Source organism: Anticarsia gemmatalis, chromosome 3, assembly GCF_050436995.1.
Source record: "Anticarsia gemmatalis isolate Benzon Research Colony breed Stoneville strain chromosome 3, ilAntGemm2 primary, whole genome shotgun sequence".
NCBI lineage: Eukaryota > Metazoa > Arthropoda > Insecta > Lepidoptera > Erebidae > Anticarsia > Anticarsia gemmatalis.
The window spans coordinates 11,120,633-11,145,571 of NC_134747.1; the positions used below are offsets into that span (position 1 = coordinate 11,120,633).

General features: G+C 35.6%; 1 protein-coding gene across 5 annotated transcripts; it reads left to right on the forward strand.

Moving 5' to 3' along the window:
• Positions 1 to 218: 218 nt before the first annotated feature.
• LOC142987654 (uncharacterized) lies at positions 219 to 17,443 on the forward strand. 5 transcript variants are annotated; one of them, XM_076136553.1, is made up of 17 exons: positions 219 to 357; positions 2,968 to 3,082; positions 3,346 to 3,611; positions 3,922 to 3,996; positions 5,128 to 5,247; positions 5,625 to 5,753; positions 6,208 to 6,310; positions 7,193 to 7,444; positions 8,460 to 8,614; positions 8,927 to 9,013; positions 9,660 to 9,722; positions 10,207 to 10,326; positions 10,638 to 10,761; positions 11,634 to 11,865; positions 12,459 to 12,605; positions 12,987 to 13,131; positions 13,454 to 17,443. In XM_076136553.1, exons 1-17 carry the CDS (start codon positions 298 to 300, stop codon positions 13,610 to 13,612), a joined length of 2,352 nt encoding a protein of 783 aa, XP_075992668.1. In that variant the 5' UTR covers positions 219 to 297; the 3' UTR covers positions 13,613 to 17,443. The 5 variants fall into 5 exon arrangements, with proteins under 5 accessions (XP_075992668.1, XP_075992669.1, XP_075992670.1 ...); XM_076136554.1 differs by having other exon boundaries at positions 12,462 to 12,605; XM_076136555.1 differs by lacking the exon at positions 10,207 to 10,326.
• The last annotated feature ends 7,496 nt before the right edge of the window (positions 17,444 to 24,939 follow it).

A 24,939-nucleotide genomic window follows, 5' to 3' on the forward strand; every position in this document is an offset into this window, starting at 1 on the left:
AGCAACTTTTATAAGGTTTTAACCGGACCACGGCAAATATAAGATACTAATGTGGAATAAAATGATTTATCTGACCCTTCTAACAACTTCTAACCGCTTGAGAAGCTCAGATATTTGTTATAATAACGAACAAACGAAGTAAATCCGAACGCGATAGGAGGCGGATCTCCGAAAAATCCCGAGCGCGCACGACGATCCTCGCCAGTTCGCTCGCCGCAGTTTGGCGGCCGGTCGTGAGGATGGTGCTTTCTGTACGTGAACAAAGGGAAATAATTGTTTGCAAGTGTAAAGTAGATAATGTCGTCTGAGCCCACAAAAGTGAAGGTGGAATACATAAACGAGGACAAAACTAGCAAGGTAAAGAGTGTAAAGTGAAAGGATGCAGTGTTATTGTGTAACAGATCGGACGCCAGCGGGCAGCGGTCTCGTGTCGGTCGGTGCAGGGGGAGGGCGGGGCGAGTGCGGCCCCGGCCGTGTGGGGCCCGCCAGGCCACACGCAGGAGGTTGTGACCGTGTTGCAAGCAACTCCCTTGCCGAAATAGCATCAGCGTCCTCCTCCGGCTTCGCTTCCCATTCATTCCCACCCATTTCTATTTCAATAATGAAACATCGCGTTGGCGGCACGATTTATACATCCAACAAAAAGCAATTAACATACATTGAACGCTACTACTTATTTCAACCGAAATATCAAGGTTTCTACTGGTAGCCATTTTATTAACTCGAAATAAAAAGCTGTTCTACATGATTATAGACTCGATTTCTAAAAGGAAACTTGTGCACATACCTAAAATTAGCGTGTTCGATATGTTGTTGTGATAGCCTACTTAGCAGCTGCATAAAAATCAGTCACGCGATTTGAGGTGGGTGGATCAAAGGGCGGCAGCGGCCTTGCGTGCGACGACTCCCGGCACTTGTTAGGAAAAGGCGTGTCGACTCACAACTATTACGAAGTAAAACTTAGCGAACTGTTGCAACGTGAAAAGTTTACATTTCCACACGAAGTGCACTAAAAGTTACCTAATAAAACTTAATTAATTCTTACTTCTGCAAAATGTCAAATCGTTAGCGCGTTCCCCTTCTTTTGTTAGAAATGAGAAGAAAATAATCAGTTTTCTAATTGACCAATCAAACTTATTGATTTGTCTATGACCATTTGTAACGAAATTTACGTTTTCCTTACTTTTTTGAATATTGGATTTAAAAACATGAAATTTGTATTTAGCATCATACGACATAAAACAAAGTTGATATTTAAAGATCGAAATAATACGTTTAGAGGCACTTTTCGTCCTTTTTTTTAAAATAAGTTTGGGTTTTGGGGTAGCACGTGTGATATTAATTCCCCTTGTTCCGGCAACTTTGATATTCTGTCCTTTTTTTATAACCACGACCATTGCATTGTTTTAAAAATTAACTCTTCTAGTTATGAGCAAAAGCTTATTAAAATCGATATATTATTATTATTTTACGTATATTCATTTCAATATTAATAAGAAAGGAAAATTTATTTTTGGAGAAAAATGTGATGAATATTTTAATTGAAGTTCTAATTTCCAAAAATAACTTTCGTCGTAAATCTACAATAATTTGTATCTGTCAGAATTGGCTGTCTGTCATACATTGCGTATTGTTGTTATTTACATGCGTACAAAGTACCACAGTTACCTTTAGTTGGGCAAGAAATTAAAATATTCTTACACAAATAGGAAATATAACAATATAAAGTGACGATATTCAAGCAACGGTTACACTTGCACAAATGACTGACAGCCTTCCTTTATTACAATCGATAATTTGTGCTACCCTACTGCTATTATTGCTTAGTAAGTGAAAACCCGCGAATGCTAGATTACACAGAAATACGTAGTTAACCAAATTTAAATAAAGGTCTGATAACTAAGCACACTGGCAGCTTAAATTTGTCTTATCTACTATACATTACAATTTGAAAAGTCTTGATACTTTCAGCCAGTAATTGTCCAAAAAAAAGGTTTTATATTAAAACAGGTCATCTACATTACAGAAACCTTATTGAATTGAAATGAACACAATGAGTCTTAATGCTAGTGTTATAATATAAACATTGCATTTTAAAATACATCAGTATTTGTATGATTGCCAGTAAATACTATGCTTGTATGTTAATTATCTTACTCTAGGAGACAAAGCGGTGTAAACTGCATATGTTAAATAAGTACTTGCTTACAAATGCAATACCAAGCACATATGAATTAATTAGAGAGAACAAAAAGGCCATCATGCATTTTCAACTCTTTAACAATGTGAATAGCATGAGAGACTTAGCTTATCATATTTGTTAAATATTTTTAAGTGTTGGTGCTCTAAATTTTGAGACAGATTCATTACCGCCTCAAGCGTAAATAGTATCGCTACTAAGGCATGAAGGAAACCGATAATGAAGGCTTGTCGGTGAGTCATGAATCTCAATGTTGATTTGACAGATTGAAGAATTGATAGCATTAAAGTTTGCCAATTAAATAATAATTGGTAGTAATTTACCTTGATCTAACTAAATAACTACAAGCCCTGCCGTAAAAGTTGATTAGATTTGATTGATGAAGGTTTTGAATAATAGATACTTTATTGTTTATCTATATAATTTAGTAGCGGTAAGATTTTCAAGCTGGCTGGGTCTAGAAGGATGGAGGTGTGGAATTAGGAAAATCAAGTTTATTTATGTAGCTCTATAATCCAGAGAATACATTTGAATTGAGTTCTCTGCATTTTACACAATTTTCACCTTAGTTGAGAGACAAAATGTTTTGCAGTAATTGCGCTATCAATCTATGCTCTTAGGTAACTTACTGTCAAGGGAGTGATATAATTGATTTTTGGCTTTTTCTACCTCTCTTAAGAAGTATATGGAAAGGCTGGTTACAACTTAATTGTATTGTAACTGTGTCATTGAGATATTTTATTTACAAGCATGTATGTTTGTTGTAGGATTGCAGCGGCACGCAGTCGCCCCTAGCACTCCTGGCGGCGACGTGCAGCCGGCTCGGCGCCGCCACCATGGGACCCGAGCAGCAGCAGGAAAACAAGGACCAACAACACTTCAGTCAGTATTCACTTTACATTACCGCCATTTTTTAAAGTGGTTTTAAGGCAACTCATCTTACTGTTTATACAAACGTTGCTAGCTACTTTGCAGCAGCAATATTTTGAATAGTTTATCCAAAGTTATTGTTTTATTATTGAATTTTATAAGAATTGAATATGTATGGTATAAACTCAAGATTAGGTACATAAATTTATCAACATCATAAACATATTTCAAGACTTAAGTCACATATTTACTAAAATCTCTAAACCAATTTCCAGGTCCACAACAACAAGCCCAGCAACAACAGGCGCAGCAACAAGCTCAGCAACAAGCGCAACAACAGGCTCAACAGCAACAAGCCCAACAACAAGCGCAGCAGCAAGCCCAACAACAGGCACAGCTCATCCAACAACAAGTACAAGGCGATGCAGCCACTATTGCTGCAATACAACAACAGTATTTGCAACAACAGCAACAACAACAACCGCAGTTGAGGGTTATTAGTTCAGCGGTTGTTCAGCAATTGAGAGCACAGGGTTTATCGGTGAGAGTTTAACTTTTTTAACCCATTATTGTTCTACTGCTGGGAAAGGGTCTACTTCTGAACGAGGGAGGGGTTAGGCCTTGAGAGTTCACCAACATTTTCCTAAAATAATGGAAATCATTTCGTATGAAAGAGTTTAAGTGAGAATCTGCTGTTAGATGCAAAGCAATTTTATTAATAAATCAATGAATGCAAAGTTACAGTACAGTACATCACAGTTATTTTACCTAAAGAAATAGTTGACAATTGTGTTTTTTAGGTTTATTACACATGCTTTCCTTGATATTAACTATTTTGTTTACCATTTCAGGGCAATGAGTTATCGGCAGCTATTATAAATGCAGCTAACACAGTACCAAATGGAATTCAAGTGCAGCAACCACAGGTGAGTTCTTTGAAGAATCAGTATTTTATCTTATATTTTAAGACTGTCTAAGTATGTTTACACTGTACAAATACTATTTGAAAAGGATTTTTTGTATGATGTGTTTAAATAAGCATTACTTTAAGAACTGTGTAAATACTTCTCACACATGCAAGATTTCCTCACTGCATTTTCCTTTACTGTTCAAGGCAGTGCCAATTCTTTCTAATACATACCTAAACGTAAAGAGTTACTGTAGTGTCACATTAACCGCCGGTTTCTGAGGTACATATAACGCTAGTTTATATATTCAATAGGGTCAAAACTCATACAAAAAAAACCGCAATTGAATAGATAAACTAGCGCTAAATGTACTCAGAAACCGGGGGTTAGACTTTTACAAACCAGTCCAGATTGCAGTTAGTTACAGGAATGTTGAAAGATTTGTACAAGATTTTATATGAACACCTTCGTGTATATAATGTGTGATATTACATATATATGTAGGTATGTAAGGCTTTAGGTTTGATCCTTCAAGCAAATGCAAGGAAAATTATTTTTGTATTGTAAAAAAAATTGTATACCACCGCCAACCTCTCATACAAGGTTCTCTATTAAGTGGTTGGTCTATAATCATTAGTATTTTCACGTCGGCTGACCTAGATCTATGACTTGATAACTAAGTATTCGTCATAAGATAATTAATTCTCCTCACCTACCTATTATCTTGAAAAATGTAGCACAGTTCCTGTGTTCATTTGTATGTGACATCAGTGCAGCAAATGTACTATTTGCATGTTACAATGAAGCAAACTAGTGTTCACTCATGATGATATATTGATGGGGAATATACATACTTAGTTATAAGTTAATATGCTTAGTATTTGTATGGCAGCTTAATGACAAACTATGAGATACCATCTAATTTTCTTATACCATATATTCTGTGAAAGAAATCACTTGAATTTCCAGTAATGAAAAATGTAGCATAAATATGTGATTATAGAAGGTGAAAAAAAAACTGTAACTTATTGGGCTGTTATATTACTGCAGCAACTATAATACTTATAATTCTAGCTTTCCACAAAATGTTATGTGTTACACTGATCTAATTATTTTGTAATATGTGTATCATATGTTTTCTTGTTGCAGGTTATATCGATGCAGCAGCTGCAGTCACTGCTCGGCGGTGGCGTGGTGTCGGGGGAGGGCGCCACTTATCAAAACACACCGCAGCAGTTGTTACAAATACATCCACAGTTATTACAAGCGGTATGTCGCACTTTATACGCACTTTTACTCTATTTTTGTAGATATTACAAAATATACTGGAATATAGAAAATCTCAGTGCTGATTTCTGTTTTTTTTATCTCAGGTCATAATCTTAGCTTTCAGTAAAGTCAAATTAATCTTACCGAACAGAAAAAATATTGGAATAATTATTGATATCAATATTGTTGACTCAGTCAGAAATATGTTCATCTTCTCTAAAATATTAATTAATTCTAGTCTATCTCAAAGAGTAGACAAATGACAACTCTCCAAATTATAGCTCTACTGATGATGTCAGATTTCAAGATCAACAATCCACTATTCTATGGCGATACTTGTACACGTTAGTTTAATACACGAACTGTTAATATTGCAGCAACAAGCCGGCGGCGTGTACGGCGGGTGCCTGGTGGGCGGCGTGGGAGGCGTGGGCGGCGTGGCGCCCATGCAGGCCGTCACCGTGGACGGACAGGACGCGCTCTTTATACCCGCGCAACATGCACAGGTTAGTTTTATTTGTTTTACCTTTCCTTATAAGTCCTAAGTCCAGGACCTGCGTGGTAAACTTATCATCACCTGACGACTCCCTGGGTGAGACCTACTGTTACCAACACTACGTTTCTATAGAGCTTGCTATGTATCTTCTGTAGACAACTACGATGTTTAAACTTACGTGTTTATGTTTACACTTACAAAACGTGTAGAGATACAGAACTTACAGAAAAAAAACATTTACTTCAGTGGGCCTTCAAATTGATAAATGGCCCAATGATAAAACCACTAGCAGGTCTACTCTAATATGTGCCGTTTATCATTACTGTTTTTTAGTTTCAATTAAGTTTTATTCCATTTTTACAGAAATAATATTTTGTTGTACTCAGCCAAACCGCATCGCCCCTAAAATGCTGGAAACAGTCATGTTTAATCTGTTTTATTAAAATCTTGATTGTTTTGTCCAGAACTTCTCAGGCATGGGACAAGTGAGTCTAGTGAACGGGCAGCTGGTCAGAACGCCGGTGCTGCCCGCCGGGTTCCTACAAAACGTGATGCATTTACCAACTGGTATGTAATAGACATTATATTATCATAGATTTAATATTATCTACTTTATTTACTTTTATGTTTTACTGTAGAAAATATCTAAGAAGTTGCAACTTAATTTCTAGTTATCTCGTCAATTAAACTCAGGTTTACATTAATAATTTAAATGAGTAAAAACTTCGCGTCCTTAGTTAACCAAAAGATATGCTAAAATTAATTCGGAATTACCAGCAAACTTTACCTATTAAGGAAAAGGGAAACAAAAACAACGTATTTGAGAAAAAAAGGTAGCTGATTAAATCTCTTTTGTACATTTTTTGTTCTTATTCGACCTTTTTAAAATTAAGCCATTACAATTAAAAACGCTTCATATAAACCTTTTTTAAATTAGATTCAGGCATTTGGCATTTTATAATATTTTCTACAGTAAACAAATAGAATAAGTTTTAACATCTGTAGGTAGGTAGGTCTTATTAGGAACTGTAGTAGGTTTCCTAAGCTTCGGTCTCACACATGAGCTTCGGGATTGCTTTGGGATTAATTCTCTATTCAACAGCTTGCTTCAAAACTAAAAACATCATTATTATCTACTAGTTTACACATTCCTTCACATTTTTTATACATCTTAGATTTAATGTTAGCGTACGTTACTGCCTTAGAAGAAAAAATACTGTTTGCATGATAAAGTAGATATTTTTTGTCTTAGTCAATAAAATATAGTTTTATGGATATACGAACACATTAAACAATGTTTGTAGTTTGAAACCAAACCTTTTACATAGACGTTGAAGGCATAATTCATTTCATTGATCATCGCATGTGTTACTTTGCTTCTAACTCGTACTATTCTCATACTAATCTGTGTTTTTCCGCCTCCCCCCCCTCACTGACTTCCGCTAACAGAACAGCAAGCCACCGTGACAATCCCGGGCACTAACCTATCCATCCCCCTGAGCGCTTTGACCGGGAACCAAATGCTCACGATCCCGGGGACAAACATTACAATCCCGGCCGGGATACAAGTCCCGACGAGCCAGGCGATATCGATCCCGTGTAGCTCTGCGGGGGTGGGCGCCGCCGTGCCTATCGCGGGCACTGAACCCAAGGCCACCGCCGCCAAAGACATCAAGCAGCCGGATAGCCCGCAGGGACAAGGTTGGTCACGGTCGCTCTACAGTATTTACGTCGTTTTACAATTTTTACTTTTGTGCTAAACTGAGGTCGGATCCTTACGGGTGATTGGACAGATGAAGGGAATAATGTTTGTGTCGATACAACGAATGATTCCTTGTGTTTCACATCCTGCTTTGGTGTTGACTTGCGTCACTTTGTGTTGCTTTTTGGTGTTTATTTTTCATGCACTGTCGCTGTCATAATCACTATAATATAAAGATATATATTATTTACACAGAATTAGTTAAAACGTAGGGATATTGTTAGTATTGTCAGGTGTTTAACTTTGAACTATATATACACAAGAAAATGTGAGATAGCTAGGATTTGTAGTAGTTCCTCTTAAAACTATTCTAGGATAATAATTATAATTATATTACAGAACAACTATGAACTTTTTACGCCTGGCAATACTCATAGGAATACCTAGTTATAAATAAGCACTAGGCACTTTAATAAGCACTTGAATATCACAAGAAAAAGTATTTCTATGCACTTAGATTTACTGTTAGTGACCTAGGGTTTACTGCACATTATGTTTATTTTTAATGCTGAGTCACAAGGTTCGTAATGCTCATAAATAAATTGTTTGCATACACACTGTAAAATTGTTGCAATAACAAGAGTTTTGAAGTAAGCAAACAATTTATAGTTTTGTGGGTACTAAGCAGTACCTTGTCTATTTAAGGAAGATTATTATAATAAACTTGTTTAAAATCTTATCCAATATCCATCTTCGACTATTATTGTAATAAACTTTAACTTAAATCTAGTATAAATCATTTAAAACTGATGTAAACAGGTCAATAGCGATTACAATATGAAGCTAACAAAAACAACTAAATACCAGTTTTAAACTGCAATTCTTTTTGTAATGAAATGTCCGAACTAACTTATTTTACCATTCCTCAAAACATACTCACTCACAACCGTGATAAATATTCTTCTGAACTGGCCTGTAAAGGGCTCCATTGGTGACTAAATCCTGTTTCTCTAGGTGGTGGAGTGGCAGTCCGCGGTGGAGTGGGCGGAGTAGGCATGGTGCCGGTACAAGTGCCCGTGAGCGTGGCGAATGGACACACCGTGTATCAGACCGTACACCTGCCCGTGCACGCGCCACAACATTTGCAGATTATACCGCAGTTGCAACAGGTAATGTTGATGAAGTAACTAGGAAAATTATGAATTAAAATGATATATTTTATTGTGTAGGTAACTATTGTGACTAGAAGAGGGTGCTTATAATAGTTATAACATTACAATATTACTATTATTAGCTGGGCAAATGTGAAGAGCATTTTGAGAAGAGCTAGCAAAATACAGTTTTTATATTAACCTCATCTATCAACATTATTCCTCTGATGTTCTAAAAATATATTTGAATCTATTGCCTAATTTGTGGTTAATAATAATCAAATCATTCAAAAAAGCTTCGTGCATTAAATTTCCTCTTTGTTGGTGCAGATGCAAGCGCAGCCCCAAGTAGCAAACGTGCTAACACCATCGGGGCAGATACAACAAATACAAATAGCTTCACTTGCTAATGTACAGGTAAGATAAAATAATAGAACAAACTTCTTCCCAAACTATTATATTAAAACTTAATCTTAAATAAGCTATTAACTAACTGGTGAGAGTCTTAACTTCAATATAGTAAGTCCCAAGTAGGAAACAACGTTAAATTGAATGAATTAAATGGAAAGAATTAAATGGAAATTTATGCTGGTTAAAAACATAAAGAAATTTTTTCAAAAACATCTCGAACATTCTTCGAACAGTAGTGTAAAAAAAGTTTTTGGTAGTATTTGCACCCTTTAAAAGTACCCCAGGATTCTCACAAACATTTTTTTTATCCTTCAAAGCATGAATGAGGGTTTACATTTACCTGACTACCAAATGTTCAATAGGGTGTAATAATTGGTGTTCTATCGAAGCTGTGCCATATGCATTGAAATAATTTGTATGGATAAGCGCATTGTAAAGCTTTTTTATATAGTTAAATTTATCCTAGGCTGCAGTAGTTTTAAACTATGATGAAAAGAAATACCTCCGACTGAAATACCGTTAAACAATACTCTACAAGAATATTGTAGATAATTTTGTATATTCTACGAAAACAATTATTTAAAAGATTTTCGTGTATTATAAATGCTAGTGTAATAAGATGCTGTAAATAAGCTGGGTTTTGGTTTGGTAGCAGGGCGGAGGTACGCAGACGGCAGCTAGCGCGGCACAGTCACCTGCCACAATTACTTTACAGGTGAGAGCAAGTTAAAAATAACGATAATTATGTATATAGCTATATTATTTAAAGTACAGTAAATTTGTTAGATCGTTTATTTTTCTGAAAAGTCGTTTGTTGTTATATGTGTTACGGTCACTTGAGACTAAATAGTGTAAATAAATGATCTAACTTTTTGTCTGTCTGTACAAAGTTCCTAATGAATTTAATAACTGTAAATTATTTTATTATTGTATTTTGTATTATTTTGTAAATGTTCTGTTGTGTTAATTCTAGTTACTTTTATTTGTTGACTGTATTTATTTTGATTCATTAATTTTGTATGTTCTTTTATTGTCCATTATTTTGTGTATTTTATTTCACTTATCATTTATTTCGTACTATGGTATCAATTATCATAGATGACGTTAGTTGAGTTTATTTTATAAGAATAATATTGTAATGTAAGATAATATAATCTGTCTCTAACAAAACTGTATTTATACCACGCTGCTCGGATAAGGCGGTATCGAACCCCATACAAACGGACGCGAGTAATATACAGCAGCAGCAACAATCGCAGACGATTATAACCAGCACGCCGGGGGGACAACAAGTCACGGTTATACCTGCACCCAACAATGTATGTATTGTGTTCGGCAATCTTCGGTTATACACGAATATTACCGAATGTTTGCTACTGTGTGAGTAGTTGTCGCGTACAATATTAATTTTGTTAGTTGGACTATTTAATTATACAGGAATCACTGCTTTGAAGTAAGGCCAGTTGATAGACCAGCTTTCAAAATGCCTTATATGCAATATTAGGGTATTATTTGTTATCTATGTCTTATTATGTATAGAATTGTAAATAAAGGTCCAAACTGAGGCGACAAAAACTCGTTACTTTAAAAGAACTTGTATAACTTGGCTGACAATGAGCGTGTTTCGCAGGTCCCAACTTTAGGCGTGGGTGGTTTAGGAGGAGCCGTACAATTAGTCCCAGCATTAGGATTACCAGGAGTTCAACTAGCGCAACTACAGCAGCCACAGCCGCAGACTGCACAACCGTTAATAGGTAAGAAATCCACTAATTTATAACAGTTTTTACAGTTTTTATAAAAAATCTATTTCTGGAGATTATCACTGTTGTTTGTTTGGTGCGTGATAAATTCCTGCACAGTAGCTGTACTTTTCCCATAAGATGATAAAACTGACTTCGATTACGTAGTCTTACAAGAGAATTTAAATTTTATACAAAAAACCTAAAGATTTTTTACTCATGTTTTTCTTTGTCATAAGCAATGTGGCAACATTTTATTTTATGAGTCAAAATACTAGGCGGCTAAAGTTTTGACGTTAGTGACGTTCGCGAAATGTCAAAAAGTTGGCTTCGCTACCTGTTCATGTTGTTTTTCTAGTTGTTTTTGATCACGTAGCAATGAAACCTGAAGGTGAGAATGAATAATAAACCATTATATAACATGACAGAATGACTTATATATTTATTTCATATAAAATAATATATTCTCTATTGAAAAAGCTTTCGGAAACTTTTTGTAAACAAAACATAACCTCAATAGTTACCGAAGTAAATATTGTTAATAAATAATATTTATATGTTTATAAACGTTTATTGTCATAAGCGGCAATTTTTTTGTCTAATATTACTATAAACTATAATTTCCTTCATGAATGATGAAGGCATTAAAGTTAGTTCAAAAAAGTTTTTATTTTCAACAAGTTTTAAACAGGAATTTAGTTTATTTTTTCTATGAATAATAATAATTAAAGTATGTATGTATTTTCAGAAGGGAATCATTAGTTCTACCAATTTATTTCCCGTTTTGTTATTTAGTAATTATTAGCGTAATCATTGTCTTATTGTTAATTACTTTTGTTTTTTGTTCTGATTTTTAAAATGCTAATAATATTTCTTATTATCCATAGGCCAGCAAATCCAACAAGACCCAAATGAGCCAGGAAAATGGCAAGTGGTCAGTGTGAGTACATCAAATGGCAATGGAAACGGCAATGGCAATGGCAACAGTAACGGTCCAACATCCACAACGCCAGTCCCTCAGGAATGTGAGGCAGCTAAACTTAGGCCAACTAGTCCGAGCGGCAAGAGGCTGATGAAGAGGGTGGCATGTACTTGTCCAAACTGTGATCAGGGAGAAAAGTCAGTATTATTTATTATAGAATTCTTTTAGTATACGTTCATAAAATAATATTTCTATAGCTAATTAGAGATTGACGAATTGGGAAAGCAGACTTAATAATTCATATTGTATAAGTTTGGTATGTATGCATTCCCAAAAGTTAATTTTTTTTACTGTTTAAGTTGTGCTTTTGCAGCAACATTTTTTGATTTAATAAGCAAGATGTTTAATTCATTATATAAACAGAATCTTGTTGGATTTTGTGGATATAACTATTTAAAGAACCATCACCCAGAAGTAAGATTCATAATATACATTGTTCAATCTTTTACATCACTTTAAGAATAAGTTAGTTATATATTTAGGCATTATGTACAGCATAGCTTCTGGAGTGCCAGTGGTAAGATTATCAAAACCTTATTGGTTTTGAAGAAGTCTGAAGACTTGCAATCCATTATACACTGTGCACAAGAAAGTTGTATTTAAAAAACAATATCTATTTACAAAAAATATTCTCAAATATATATTTTTTTTGTTTTTTTGCTATTTAAAAAGAATAAAAATATTGGTTAATAATGTAATAAGCTTGTTTGACATAACTTTGTTGTTGCAGTAGGCTGATGGACCGTAAGAAACAGCATGTGTGTCACATACCGGGCTGCAACAAAGTGTACGGGAAGACGTCGCATTTACGAGCGCATCTGCGTTGGCACTCCGGAGAGAGACCCTTCTTGTGCAACTGGCTTTTCTGTGGGAAGAGGTAAATATTGATAAGAAATTTGATAACTGCAGTGCTGTTCATTGTTCACGGAGCTATGAATGCTTCTAAAAGTTGAACTTGGTGTGAACACGACTAAGTAAAGTTTAAATAAGTAAGTTGTAAGGAAGCATACACCTAGCTGTGATTTCGGATATATGAATCTAAGCATCCGTGTACAATAGGCCCTAATGTCGTGTAAACACCACTATATTGCGACATGTTAATTTTCACATGTCACGTCACATATACTCTATTTTTGTTAGTAGTTTTATTATTTAATATGTGTTCAAGAATAATACAACACTAATTTATCTCTCTCAAAAACATAAAAGCTTTTTTATCATATTACGTTTAATCGAGCCTTATTTTATTGATCCTTAGGTTTACGCGATCAGACGAGCTGCAAAGGCATCGTCGAACGCACACAGGCGAGAAGAGGTTCGAGTGTCCAGAGTGCAGGAAACGATTCATGCGCTCCGATCATTTGGCTAAACACGTGCGGATTCACACGAAGAATCGTATTACGGTACGTCAGAGCATATTATCTTTATACTAAACTAGCTATGACAGATGTAAGGGCCTGAAGTCCATTCCCGAGGTATAGTCTATTGTCGTGCCATATTTTTTATTGATTGATTGGGCTGTTTCTTTTGTTAGGGGAGGGCTTAGTCACAAACACAAACATTTTTGGTGTAGATGGTAACAATAAGAATCCGATCACTCGAGAGAGACTACGATCACTTATAGTTGTTCATATTTATAACAGCAACAGAAATCGAATCGTTTCTTAAATTCTAAGTTCTTAGTAAACACCTAAAGATTTAACAAAACTACTTTAATAATTCTAGGAGGTAGCAACATCAACGCAAATGTACTCAGATTCCGGCGACGACAGTTGCGATGAAAAATTAATGTTGACCATCGAGACAGTGCACCCTGAGGCTGATTCAGAAGACAAGCTCATGAGGCCCAGTCCTAAGATGGAACCGGATCATATAGACAGCTAGGACGAATCCAGCGACGAGTAAGTGCGTCGCTTGTATATTATCTACGATTGTAGAGTGCAGACAGCCACAGGATGGAGATAAATGGAACACGGTGGTGCCACCTTTTGGAAGAAAAGAAATCGCGAAAGCTGAATTATTAGCAGGCGAGAAACATAGAGTGTATGATTCAGACAAAACGCTTTACGATCCGTATACTACTTGTTTGTACCATCGTAAAGCTATAGCGCTGAAATTCGTATTTTAGTCAGAACTTAGTGCTTATTAATGATTGCGTCACCGAAAGTGTGGTTAAAACTAGTGTTTCAACATCTCCTTCGTAAGGCAAAGGTGTCGGCTCTTGTCGGGTTCCAGTTGTCAGGTTAAAGACTATGCGTGTGTTTGTGAAGAAAGGTATTGTGATGGACGTATCGGCAAGCCACGGTAACTAGCGACAACTAGTGAATGATAGCTGAACTACAATGACATTAATGACAGGTTTCAATTCGTTTTAAAAACTATATGGCATTATGGAATTATTTTATCTGTCCAGTAATAGTATATAAGTTATTTCAAAGCTGTGCTGCAATTTTATCGTATTTAATATGTACGAAACTTCTTTTTTCAAAACTTTAAAAGTCAGAATCAAGTGAATGTAGTAAAGAAATCGGATAAAATCTTAACAGTTTAGTTTTATACTTTTTTCAAAAAGACAATTTTATAGTTCAAATGCATACAAGTCTATATGCATTTGGAAACTATTTTAAACACTTTAAGTGCATCTAAAGGCTTTAGAAATTTTATTCTTAAATACTTCAAAAATCATGGTTGTTTTTTGTATCTGCTAAGACTGTTCAATACAAATGTGCTTAAGTTATTATTAAATGCCTGCTAACATTTTAACTATCTTACTAATAAACGTGTAAGCACTGATTATTTATACAAAAGTGACAAAACGCTAACTAATCAGAGCTTATACAACGGTTATTATAGCTACAGATGCCTTAACTTAAATAAAATGATGATTTAATTCATGGTTATCCTTTTGCTGTTTATGCATATGTTGCAGTCAAAACTCTTAACCAGTCAAAAGTATTATTGACTGAACAAGATAGAACTAAATGGCGGTTATTTTTCTTCACGGTTATTGTTTTTTAACCACCAAAAACATTATATAATTTCTAAAGGGATGAAAATTTAATTAACGAAATTTTGAAGTCGACGGAGCCCGCTGCAAAAGTATTATTAATTTAAGCATATGGTCGAAAGTACCGTTGACTGGCTAAGAGTTTTGACTGCAACATATATAACTATAAAACTGATATTATGGTAATAAAACCGCCTTTATTATGTGTATGAAAGTGTCTGTTTAAAATATAGCTTTACAATCATGAATACAATTTTGATGTTGAAAAGGAATTATGAAATGTTATCGATTCTGTGTAGTTTCTGATAAATTGTCTTATTTTAAACAAAAATCACTGCATAATAAAACATATATGAGAAGAGTTTGATGTTGTGTATTTATAAAATAAGTTTTAATATAAAATAATTATGTGTAGATACTATGTACATTGAATACTGTAAATAGATTGTGTTTACTATAAAATTTGAACATATTTAGCTACAATTAATTTTTAGTGCAATATATTATACTTAAAATTTACATCGATTTGAGTGAGAAGCCACGTTTCACTTCGACGTATAAAGCGTGAGTTCTTTGATGCTATCAATTGCTATCGTATCTGCTATAACTACTTCTCGATAGCTATTTGATAGCCGTCTATTGAGTGTAGGTAATTACATAGAACCTGTGCTCGAAATTCTCATGCTCCATTGTGAACTGATACGAACGGAGTTAAATTCTGTAGTTTTACGACTACCCTCGCTAGTTAAATATGTTTAAATTTTAATAAAATTTTTGGAATGTAAATTCAAAAATGTATCGTGTCATATTTCAAAAGGAAATCGTAACAATTGGTCTGTGATCAAAATTTTTGTACAGTTGTTATAAGTTAATGTTATGTACTTAAGTGTTAATGTAAATGTGTAATATAACGAATATAACAATGTAATGGAGCACATAACAATGTAAAACTAACTTTAGACTACGACAGAAATATTCGGCACAAATGTGAAGTAAATGATTTCTATACTGATAGATTTAAGACATACTCCTGTTCATGCAAAGACATATGGTGTACAGACTAAGTTTAGTACGCGCTGAATAACTTTGTATATCTGAATATAGCAACAAGCCGCTGCAGGGAGGTCAAGAATAATAACAGACGGCCTTAGTCGTTGTTACGTCTCTATCATCCGCATTCTCGTCGTTCTTCGTCTTGCTGCTATGTTCAGACACATAATCTTATTTGGCTTGTTTTATATCGTGTAGTGTCGTAGTCTTAACTTAGCTTTATTGTTATGTAGTTTGTTCAACTAGGTATATATTTTTGTACATACTCTACAACAGACTTACGCCATACTCTAGATTTAAGTCATTCCAGATGGTATTGTATTTTCTGTAATGGCATTGTGAATATAAATTGTATATTTATATTATAAGAATCCTAGCGGGGAAAAACTACTTAATAACAAATTACAATTTATCAGATGGGCACAATGGGGAAGTATTTCCGAACCATAGGCAATACAATTCAAATGATTATTCGTATTTCTGAAGTCTTGAATGAGCTGCGGCCTTTGAATATAAGGGCTTTAGTGCTATGTACGAAAGTTCATCCACTTTTCTGTATGGGCATTCGACCTTCTCATATGTGGCGGTACATTGCATTACATTGTAGTGAAATGGTATGATAGCAATCTTTCGTTAAATTAATTATTTCTCAAGCGACTTTCTCGCTACGCCCATCTCATTATCCTCCAATGTGAATCCCCGCTAGGTTGTAGATTCAATATTTATTGTAGCACCGCACAAGTAGTAGCCGTTTAGGGCTGACCACGTAGCACATAGCACTTCACACACCTTACCTTACTATGATTTTAGTATAAAAAGAATTAGTAGTGTTTGTGTCCTTACTAGAGATTAACTATAAACTGCCTATTTTAAACCAGTAATGTACCTCCATATTGTAATATATAACTCGATATTCTGTACTTAATTTGTCCGTTTTCTAGCAGTACTTTAACTTAAATTCATCCCCACTATGACAATCATTTTTAAAACTGAATTGAATGGATGGACGGTAAATACGTTTGGTATTTCAAACCCTGCTGACTGACTTTGTATGATGACCTTTTGAGCTAGCAACCTGTCTTATCACAGTTCACTCTCAAAAGTATACAGTTTTATCCATTTATCCAGTCCACAAAAATCCTATCTCATAATATCGTTTTACTAGCTTCTACTTGAAGGTGTAAATAGTACTTCATTTTCCCGGTGCAATAGAACGAAACTCTGGACTACTTCGTGTGGGACCCATGATCCAAGTAAACCTCCCTATAAGCAATATCAATTAACATTTGTAAAATTAGTATCAAAATACACCAATAACCTACTATTATTGACTCCCATGCTCAAGGAGATAATTATATTCAGGCTAGAAAACAACTACGGAGAGCTTCTGTAATGGTTTTTTCGGCAGTATGTAAAAACCTTTATCATAGGTTTCCACCCGTCTTGTACCACCAACTATCAACTCCAAATTCACCCTTACATTGTCACTTGTGAAAAATATGTATGAATGTCTTGTATTGTATGGATGTAGAAGCTGGGTCCAATATCATTGCTTCTCATCACTCTGTAAATACACATTACTCTCTCGTTGTAATACCTATGTAAGTTTGTAAATAGTCTTATTGTTGAAACGGTTAAATAAAATATTTTTATAATTACTTTCTTGTTTTGATTTTTCCTGAACAATTTCTATATTATGAGTGCCAAAATAAATAAGGAAATGCGACAAAATTGAATGTCTTTATAATAAATTGGTTGTCCGTCCAAATATACGAAAATCTACATGTTCATCATAATTCCACGGCCAAACAGCAGAACTGATTTTGATGTAATTATAAAAAATCAATGCCAAAAACCTCTAATTAAATATTTATTCAAAATAACGAGAGTGGCGCAATTAGGGATTGGTATTGGGTAAGAAAAGACTGCCCTAAAAGAAATTGTCAGATTGCACGTTGACTAATGATTGACTGCGTAGTAAACGTTTCATGATATCGCGTTCGCACTTGAACTTTGCATTTGACCGTGAGATCACATCTTAAATACCTGAAACATGCAAACTCAAACATAATGGGTCTCAGGGTGTTAGTGACCCTAATCATTCGTTCATTGTCTCCTACAGCATAACATACGTTTCGTTAATATCATCTGAGGACGGCAAGGTAGACTCGATATGCTATTCTTTGCAATTTGGTAGGTAGGTACTTGGTATAGGTACTTAAGGTTTTCAGCCTTATCATATAATACACAAGTACACATCTAAAAAAATCAAGACTTTTTCCCGTAGGGGTAGGTAGAGACTCAAGAACGGCACTTGCTACGATTCTAACAAACCTACCCTGCTTTTTTACTCGTCATATAAGCACCTACCAAATAGCTACTCCTCCAAACTTCCATTCTGAACCGGAATTTCCAAAAAGCGTAGCAAGCAAATACAGTTTTTAAACTTGTGAAAACGCCTCAGTTTCAACAGATCGCGTCGCTCGGTCGTCGGCCGCCATTTTCCGTGTCGCTACGCGTCTAATGGCCGCCATTACCACGTCCGTGAAATCGTGATGTCGACCGCTGCCCGCAAAACTTAATGCTCCATTTTTGTCTCATTCCTAAACGTTTATACTTCCACTCGTGATTTCACAACGGTGTATTGAATAATGTCTTTATCATAAACTTGCAAAATATCTTCGCGTCCGGACCAAGATAGTTCTAAGTGTCTACCTACCTTATTTGTAAGGTGAATTGTTAGCTCGAACTAAGTGCGAAATAGTTTAAACAATAGGCAATAATCATCTTTCGTCTATTCGCGGAAGAACACAATGCTGCCTCGGTATTAAATTGCTTAAGTACAAGCGCATTAGTGTTTGCTTTGCTTGCCTTTTCAAACACAATTACATATCAAGTTAACATCTCGAGATGTAGGCAACTTAGTTTCGTTCCTTATTTTACTTTTATCTCATTACAGTGGCGTGGAAAGATGGGTATTTGATAAATTGAACAGTATGGTGGCAAGATTTACCGTTGATAGTGAATGTAAAAGCCGCGGTGCAAGAAAGCAAGACAACGCTACTCGGTCCGCTGGCTCGCCACGCCGTATGCCCAAGCTTCTAATGAAAGACGCGATAAATTTTAATTATATCTACCTGACTAATTACCGAGGCTGAAGCCCGGTGCGTTGTTGTAAAAATGTTATTATGCACATCCAGTTCGTCATAAGTCATTGACTAGTTATGCACAATTTGATCGGATATTATGCATAGCTATCGTTTCATGCTCGCCGGACATACTGGTTAACCGGCGTGCTTGTTAGTTGCTTCGCTGATATCGGAAGATTGAATTATTCGTAATTGTATGGTAATTTGTAGAGCCACTAATCACTTTTGCATGATTTATGTTAGGGGTCAATGTTAAGAACCGTATTTAAGCAAAGCGATGCTACTAGATACATCATGCAACGCGAGATTAGAGGTTTAGCCATCCATCATAGTAATTATGCTTCTGCACTTACCTTGCGCTAATTGTACCACCTTTTAATTTACAATACCTTTTAGGCCCCGTAATATTAACCTGCCGCAGATAAATATAAAAACAGAAATTTGTTTAAATCAGTGACTTTTACTTGTTTGGTCAATGATTCTATAGTCGTTATTTGGGAATTCTCCGCAAGTTGATTAAATGCCCGTATTTTTCATTTCCTTGCGATATAATAAGTACATTACCTTACTAAAAAAACAATCCATTAATCCATACTCTAACGTCTTCATATCTCACAATCTAATTACAACTAACAGAACACATTACAAATGATAATTTGATGGTTCACGTCCCAAATACGGTGATTTACTCTGAAAGACCGTTAGCCCGACCACCAGAGCCAGCGAGATTACTTCCTAAGCGCACTTTATTCAGCTAGCAGCATTCAACTTGGTAATTTTATTATGATGTCATTCGCGTAATGGCCGAGTCGAGAGAGCACTCCCGGTTAGCACACTATAACACGAAAACTTACAACAAACAAATATTCGTATTATGTTTAGATGTTAAGAATTTCTTGATCCGAAGTGACGAATTTCGTGTTGCGTTTTGAACTGAAAATGTAGGACGTTTTGGACTACTGTTGCTTCAGTTTGTCCAAATGTTGGATACGAATTTATCTAATGTAGCCCCTCCCCCTCGTTTGGGAGAAGACCCTTGCCCTGCAGCGGGAAAGTAATAGGCTATTGAAAAAATAAAGGAATAGAACGGAATTGTGTTAAACCAGTTTAGTTGTTAACTAGATATAACTACAGTCACCTTATCGTTATCTATTCAGTACCTAGGTACTTACTATTAGGTCTTTCAGCCGTTTTACAATTCTCAATTCCTAGTTAATTCCATTTCTGGAAAGGTAACATTATACCAACCTCCCGCTTTTAACTTGACAGCAAATATTCAGTTCACTGGGCCATTATTTTGGAATAATTCAATTTCTGAGTATTAGAAAGGCGGAAACCACCGAACTGTTTACTAAACTAAACTAGATAGCGATTATTTATTGAAATAAGTGGTTTAAAGGGACGTTAATTTGACGAATTAAGGCCTGAATCACATTACTGGACAGATCAGTGTTTTATTGGGATTGAATGTGGGGAAATTGTTTGCAGCTTCAAGTTTCGAAATATGCAAGGGAAATAGATCTATCGTTTATTACATGGACACTATAATGATATTCTGATTCGGACGTAAGATTAACTAAAGGATAACAAACTTGTACATACTTTAGCTCGATGTTCAAATACCACTATGTAATTTAAAAGTACTTTAGCGAAATTTCTTGCAGAATATATTTGAGGATATTTCAATAAAAATTTAAAAGCTTAATAGCTATTGTCCGATTCGGAATAGAACCCAAGACCTTGTGCCCACTAGCCGTAACCGCTAGTACCACAACAAAGTCCTATTTAAATTGTCATAGAATGTCTTATGCTTACTTTTAATGAGACGAGGTGTCGTAGATTCGAAAATGACAAATGTCAAGCATTAAAAACTTAATAGTAAAGGCTACACTCAAGAAACGTGTATAAAAGCTAAATCTTATTGAACGTTTAGTTATGTAAGTGTTATTAGCATAGGAGGGCTGACCTCCAGGACATTATGCTAAACAATCAGAAGGGACCGCGTGCATTTGTGTAATGTCGCTTGAATAAACGTTGTTTTACTATTTCACTTATGTTTTGTAGTGAGAGGATGTTTGTTACTTTGTAGTAGTTTGATATAAGTGCATACGTGTTTCACGGTTGATAGTAAACAGATGAAAATTGCAGTAAAAACATCCTATGCATAGAAGTCGATTTTTTAAGAGTCTTTAATTAACTTATATCTTAAGGGAAACTCGAATCTTGAGAATTTTAATGCTTTGGGTTCACTAGAAGATTGGGTTAATGAGTTGGACAGTTTTAGGGAGACAACGAACATAATGGAAGTATGGGATTCTTAATTTAACAACTGCTTCGTGCAACTTAAGAGAGTAACAACAATGTTCACAGAAATTCAGCATTTAAGCACTCTTCTTGACTTTAAAGCCAGATATAACTAGCAATAAACGACATGTGCTATAGGTATGTAACCAAAGAAATAAAATGCCATACGTGATGGACGGGGATAGCTTTAGTAGCAATACACGCTTCTAGAATGATAGAGGCATATTATTCTTACTACTTACTAAAAAACTCTTCACTACACCACTCCGTCTTCTTATCTACTCTGTCTGTACATTCTCTGTCATAGGAAGATAGAGTGGTATATCGAGGCACGCAAGCCTGGTGTCTTAAAGAACTGACATGAAGACAGACACATGCTACCAACATCAAGAAATGATATAAGATGTGTACTTGTAGCTGTCTGAGAGCTTCAAATAAATGGATTTATTACGTTCATGTTTCAGACACGGCTTCATAACTTCGTGATGAATGGCTGTACTTAAAACAATGCTTGAACTTTTAAAAATACAGTTTACTTACTTTAATAAATATGGAGCGAAATTTATATTACATATAAATATAATACACGGTTGGAAATTTATATCATAAAACTCTGGTACCTAGTAATTATATAGAAATGAGTTTAGGCGCATATCCTTAAGTAATCTTGTATAATGATGATTATTTTCCGATTTTCTGCTGCATTGCATCTTAAATGTGTAATGTATTTCTAATTATCAGCAGTTGTTAATAAATGTACTAAATTAGTCGGAAGTCGTTCTCTATTTAACGTTTTGCTCACCTATGTCGATAGAAAAGTGGTCTACAAATTGCTAGTTTAAAGGTATTTGCTCTTTATCGCGATCTATAACTAAAGGGACGGTACAGAATGTAACACCAATTTATTGAATCAGCCGGCAACAACGGTTAGCTTACCCTTACGTAAGGAAGGCGTCATAAAGGTCATGATCGTCTTCGCAGGCAGCTCGGCAGCTCGGCAGGTGTGAGTTCACCTGCACAGTGTCATGCACCTCGCGGCTGGCAGCGCGGTACGCACGGTGGCTGCGCCCGCGCCGCTCGCCGCCCGCCGCGCGCTCGCCGCCCGCCGCGCGCTCGCGCGTGCCAGGTCGACGCTCCTGCCCATGTGCCTCATCCTTGCCGCCATTGTACATCATTTTTATAATTATTATAATCCTTTTTACTTACCTGATGCTATTTTTAGATGGTTACATCTGTTTTTGATGCGATCGTGTTTATTTCGTACCTTGATACGGTAGTGGCAGAGATCAAGTTTCGAAGACATTATTTCTTCGGGTTACAGACTTTATAGTTTGATGTTACCTATAATTACCTATATAATTATCTAGACGGTAGTTTGTTTGATGAAATTGTTGACAGATCGTCAAAGAAAGTCCTCGGGCATAAGTAATCTTGTTTTCTTATCGTGTTGCAAATTGCAATAGACGAGTTCTATTTAGCCTCCATATTCATTAGTCATGTAAGATGTCTAGTTTATTTTAGTTTTACACCAGTACTACTATTAATTTCTTTATTTTACTTGTAAGATTTAAGGCAGTTTGTACATATGTTTTAACGCAAACTTTATTCGTTATTCACTTGGATTAGTATTTCTGAAAATATGTTGCGAAGACGGATGTAAGCAGACAAAACTTATAACGACAGACCCCGAATATTTTGTGTACGATCATAAATAAGTGTTTTCTTCCGACCACACTCATGTTTTAGTATGTTTACAGTTCAAAACGAAATAAGAGATGCAGTACCTACTATATGTCATTCAGCAAGACATTAACGGGAAAGAACGGTACGTTAATCCGAAAATAACATAACTGAATTTTCCATGAAAGAATACGTCGGAGTACAGTTGAATATGTTCAAAGAAGTTGGAAACGAGTTACTGTCTCAACACCATAAAGGTTATTGTTAATTACTGCGCTGCGAGGGTGCATAATGTGTTCCACCTCGCTGAAGAAACCAGCGCCATCGTAGCAGGTTGTTGCCATTTACACGCAAATGGCACTGCACACTTCTTATAAAAATAAATTGACAATATTCTTTTTTATTCGTTCCGTTGCTTCTAGAACTTCTCTACTCGGAAATCCAGCAAATGCTAAAAAATTACGCCGCATTTGACATTTACGCGTATAATTTTTTACTTTGCACGAGAATTTCCTTTTGATATTTTCTACTTGTAAATTATTTGGTGGTAGTTGCGTGCGTAACTAACATCGTTCACTGTAATGATAAGAATACCAGAAGTTTGTGAAAATCAATTCTCTCATTATTTATATGGATCTCAGGCGTAAATTAATTCAGTTCTAATTAACGTTTTACGTTTTTTTGCTTAAAAAACAAGAATCTATTTAATTCTTAAAACGGATTCACTTGAAGACTTCCTCACCTCGTCCATAGTTATTTTAACAATCGTGTGCAAATATTCTGTACCCGGCCACACATTCACATTCTAATTAAAACAATCCGGTTTGTTCATATCCTTAATCCACAAAAATGAATAATAATGTATCATAAATGTGGCGTATCATGACAAGAGGTGCGCAGGAGTGGTGGTCACTCGTCCATGACGGAGACGCGGTTGATGACCGCGCAGACACTCCACGAACGAAATTTTTATAAAGAATGGCTTCTGTTGGCATTCGACTAAAGAAGTGTTATATAAAAACCAGAAAAAATACCTGATCTACAGTAAAAACAGCTAAAATACGAAACGTGGCGCCTGTTTGCGAAATTCAGAAACACAGATGGCGTTCTAGTCACGTCGACTTAAGCTTAGGTTTTGTGAAAGCCTCAAATCATCGACACAAAACTATTCCTTCAAAGTCTTAAAAAGACAGTGTTCATTTACTTTGTAAAGTGGATCGACTGTTACATATTAAACAGTCAAATAAAAAACACGCTTGGATACCAATTGAATGAATTGTAAGATGTTTAGGCATTGTTGCAAGGTAATGATACTCGACAAAAAACGGCTAAATGGCGTTTTGCTTGCGGTTTACTTTACGACAGATAGACGCCTGCGTCTTAAAACTACTTACTTTGAAAACTGGTCAACAACTTAACTTGTAAGCAACAAGTTAAAGAAAGAGAAGCAGTAAAAATAACATCACTATTCGAAAGAAATAAGTTAAAGCGTGGTACAAACGGGAGCACATTACAGAGCAATTATTGTCAAAATTGCGCCACTAACATCAAAGCCCTTTGTGGAGAAAAGTGTTACTAAGTATTGGGATTACGGACAAATTTCTATGCGTTTAGCTGTCGCCTGATGGAGGCAATTTATTTGTGGCCGCTGGAGTACGCATGGACAAATGAAACCGCCCTTTATGAAAACATAATCTTCACTCTTAACTCTTAACATATAGGGCTTAGTATCGAGTGACTCTTTATTATTTCGACGGCAAATAATACGTGTCCTAGAAGCAATTTTGCCGACACGAGTTTTCGTGATTTCGTAAGCGGTGGCTTTTATTCATTTTGACTTTTTCTTAAGCTGCCGAAAAAACTGTCGCCGAGGTCTTCGGCCGATCCGTGGAGCGTAACGGAGACTACGGAGCTGCGCCGCCGGTACCAGATTATCTTTGGGAAATTAAAATTATGAACCATGTAAAAGAGATGACGTGAATTTTACGTAGATCTAAATAAAATGTTAATGATGAATGCAA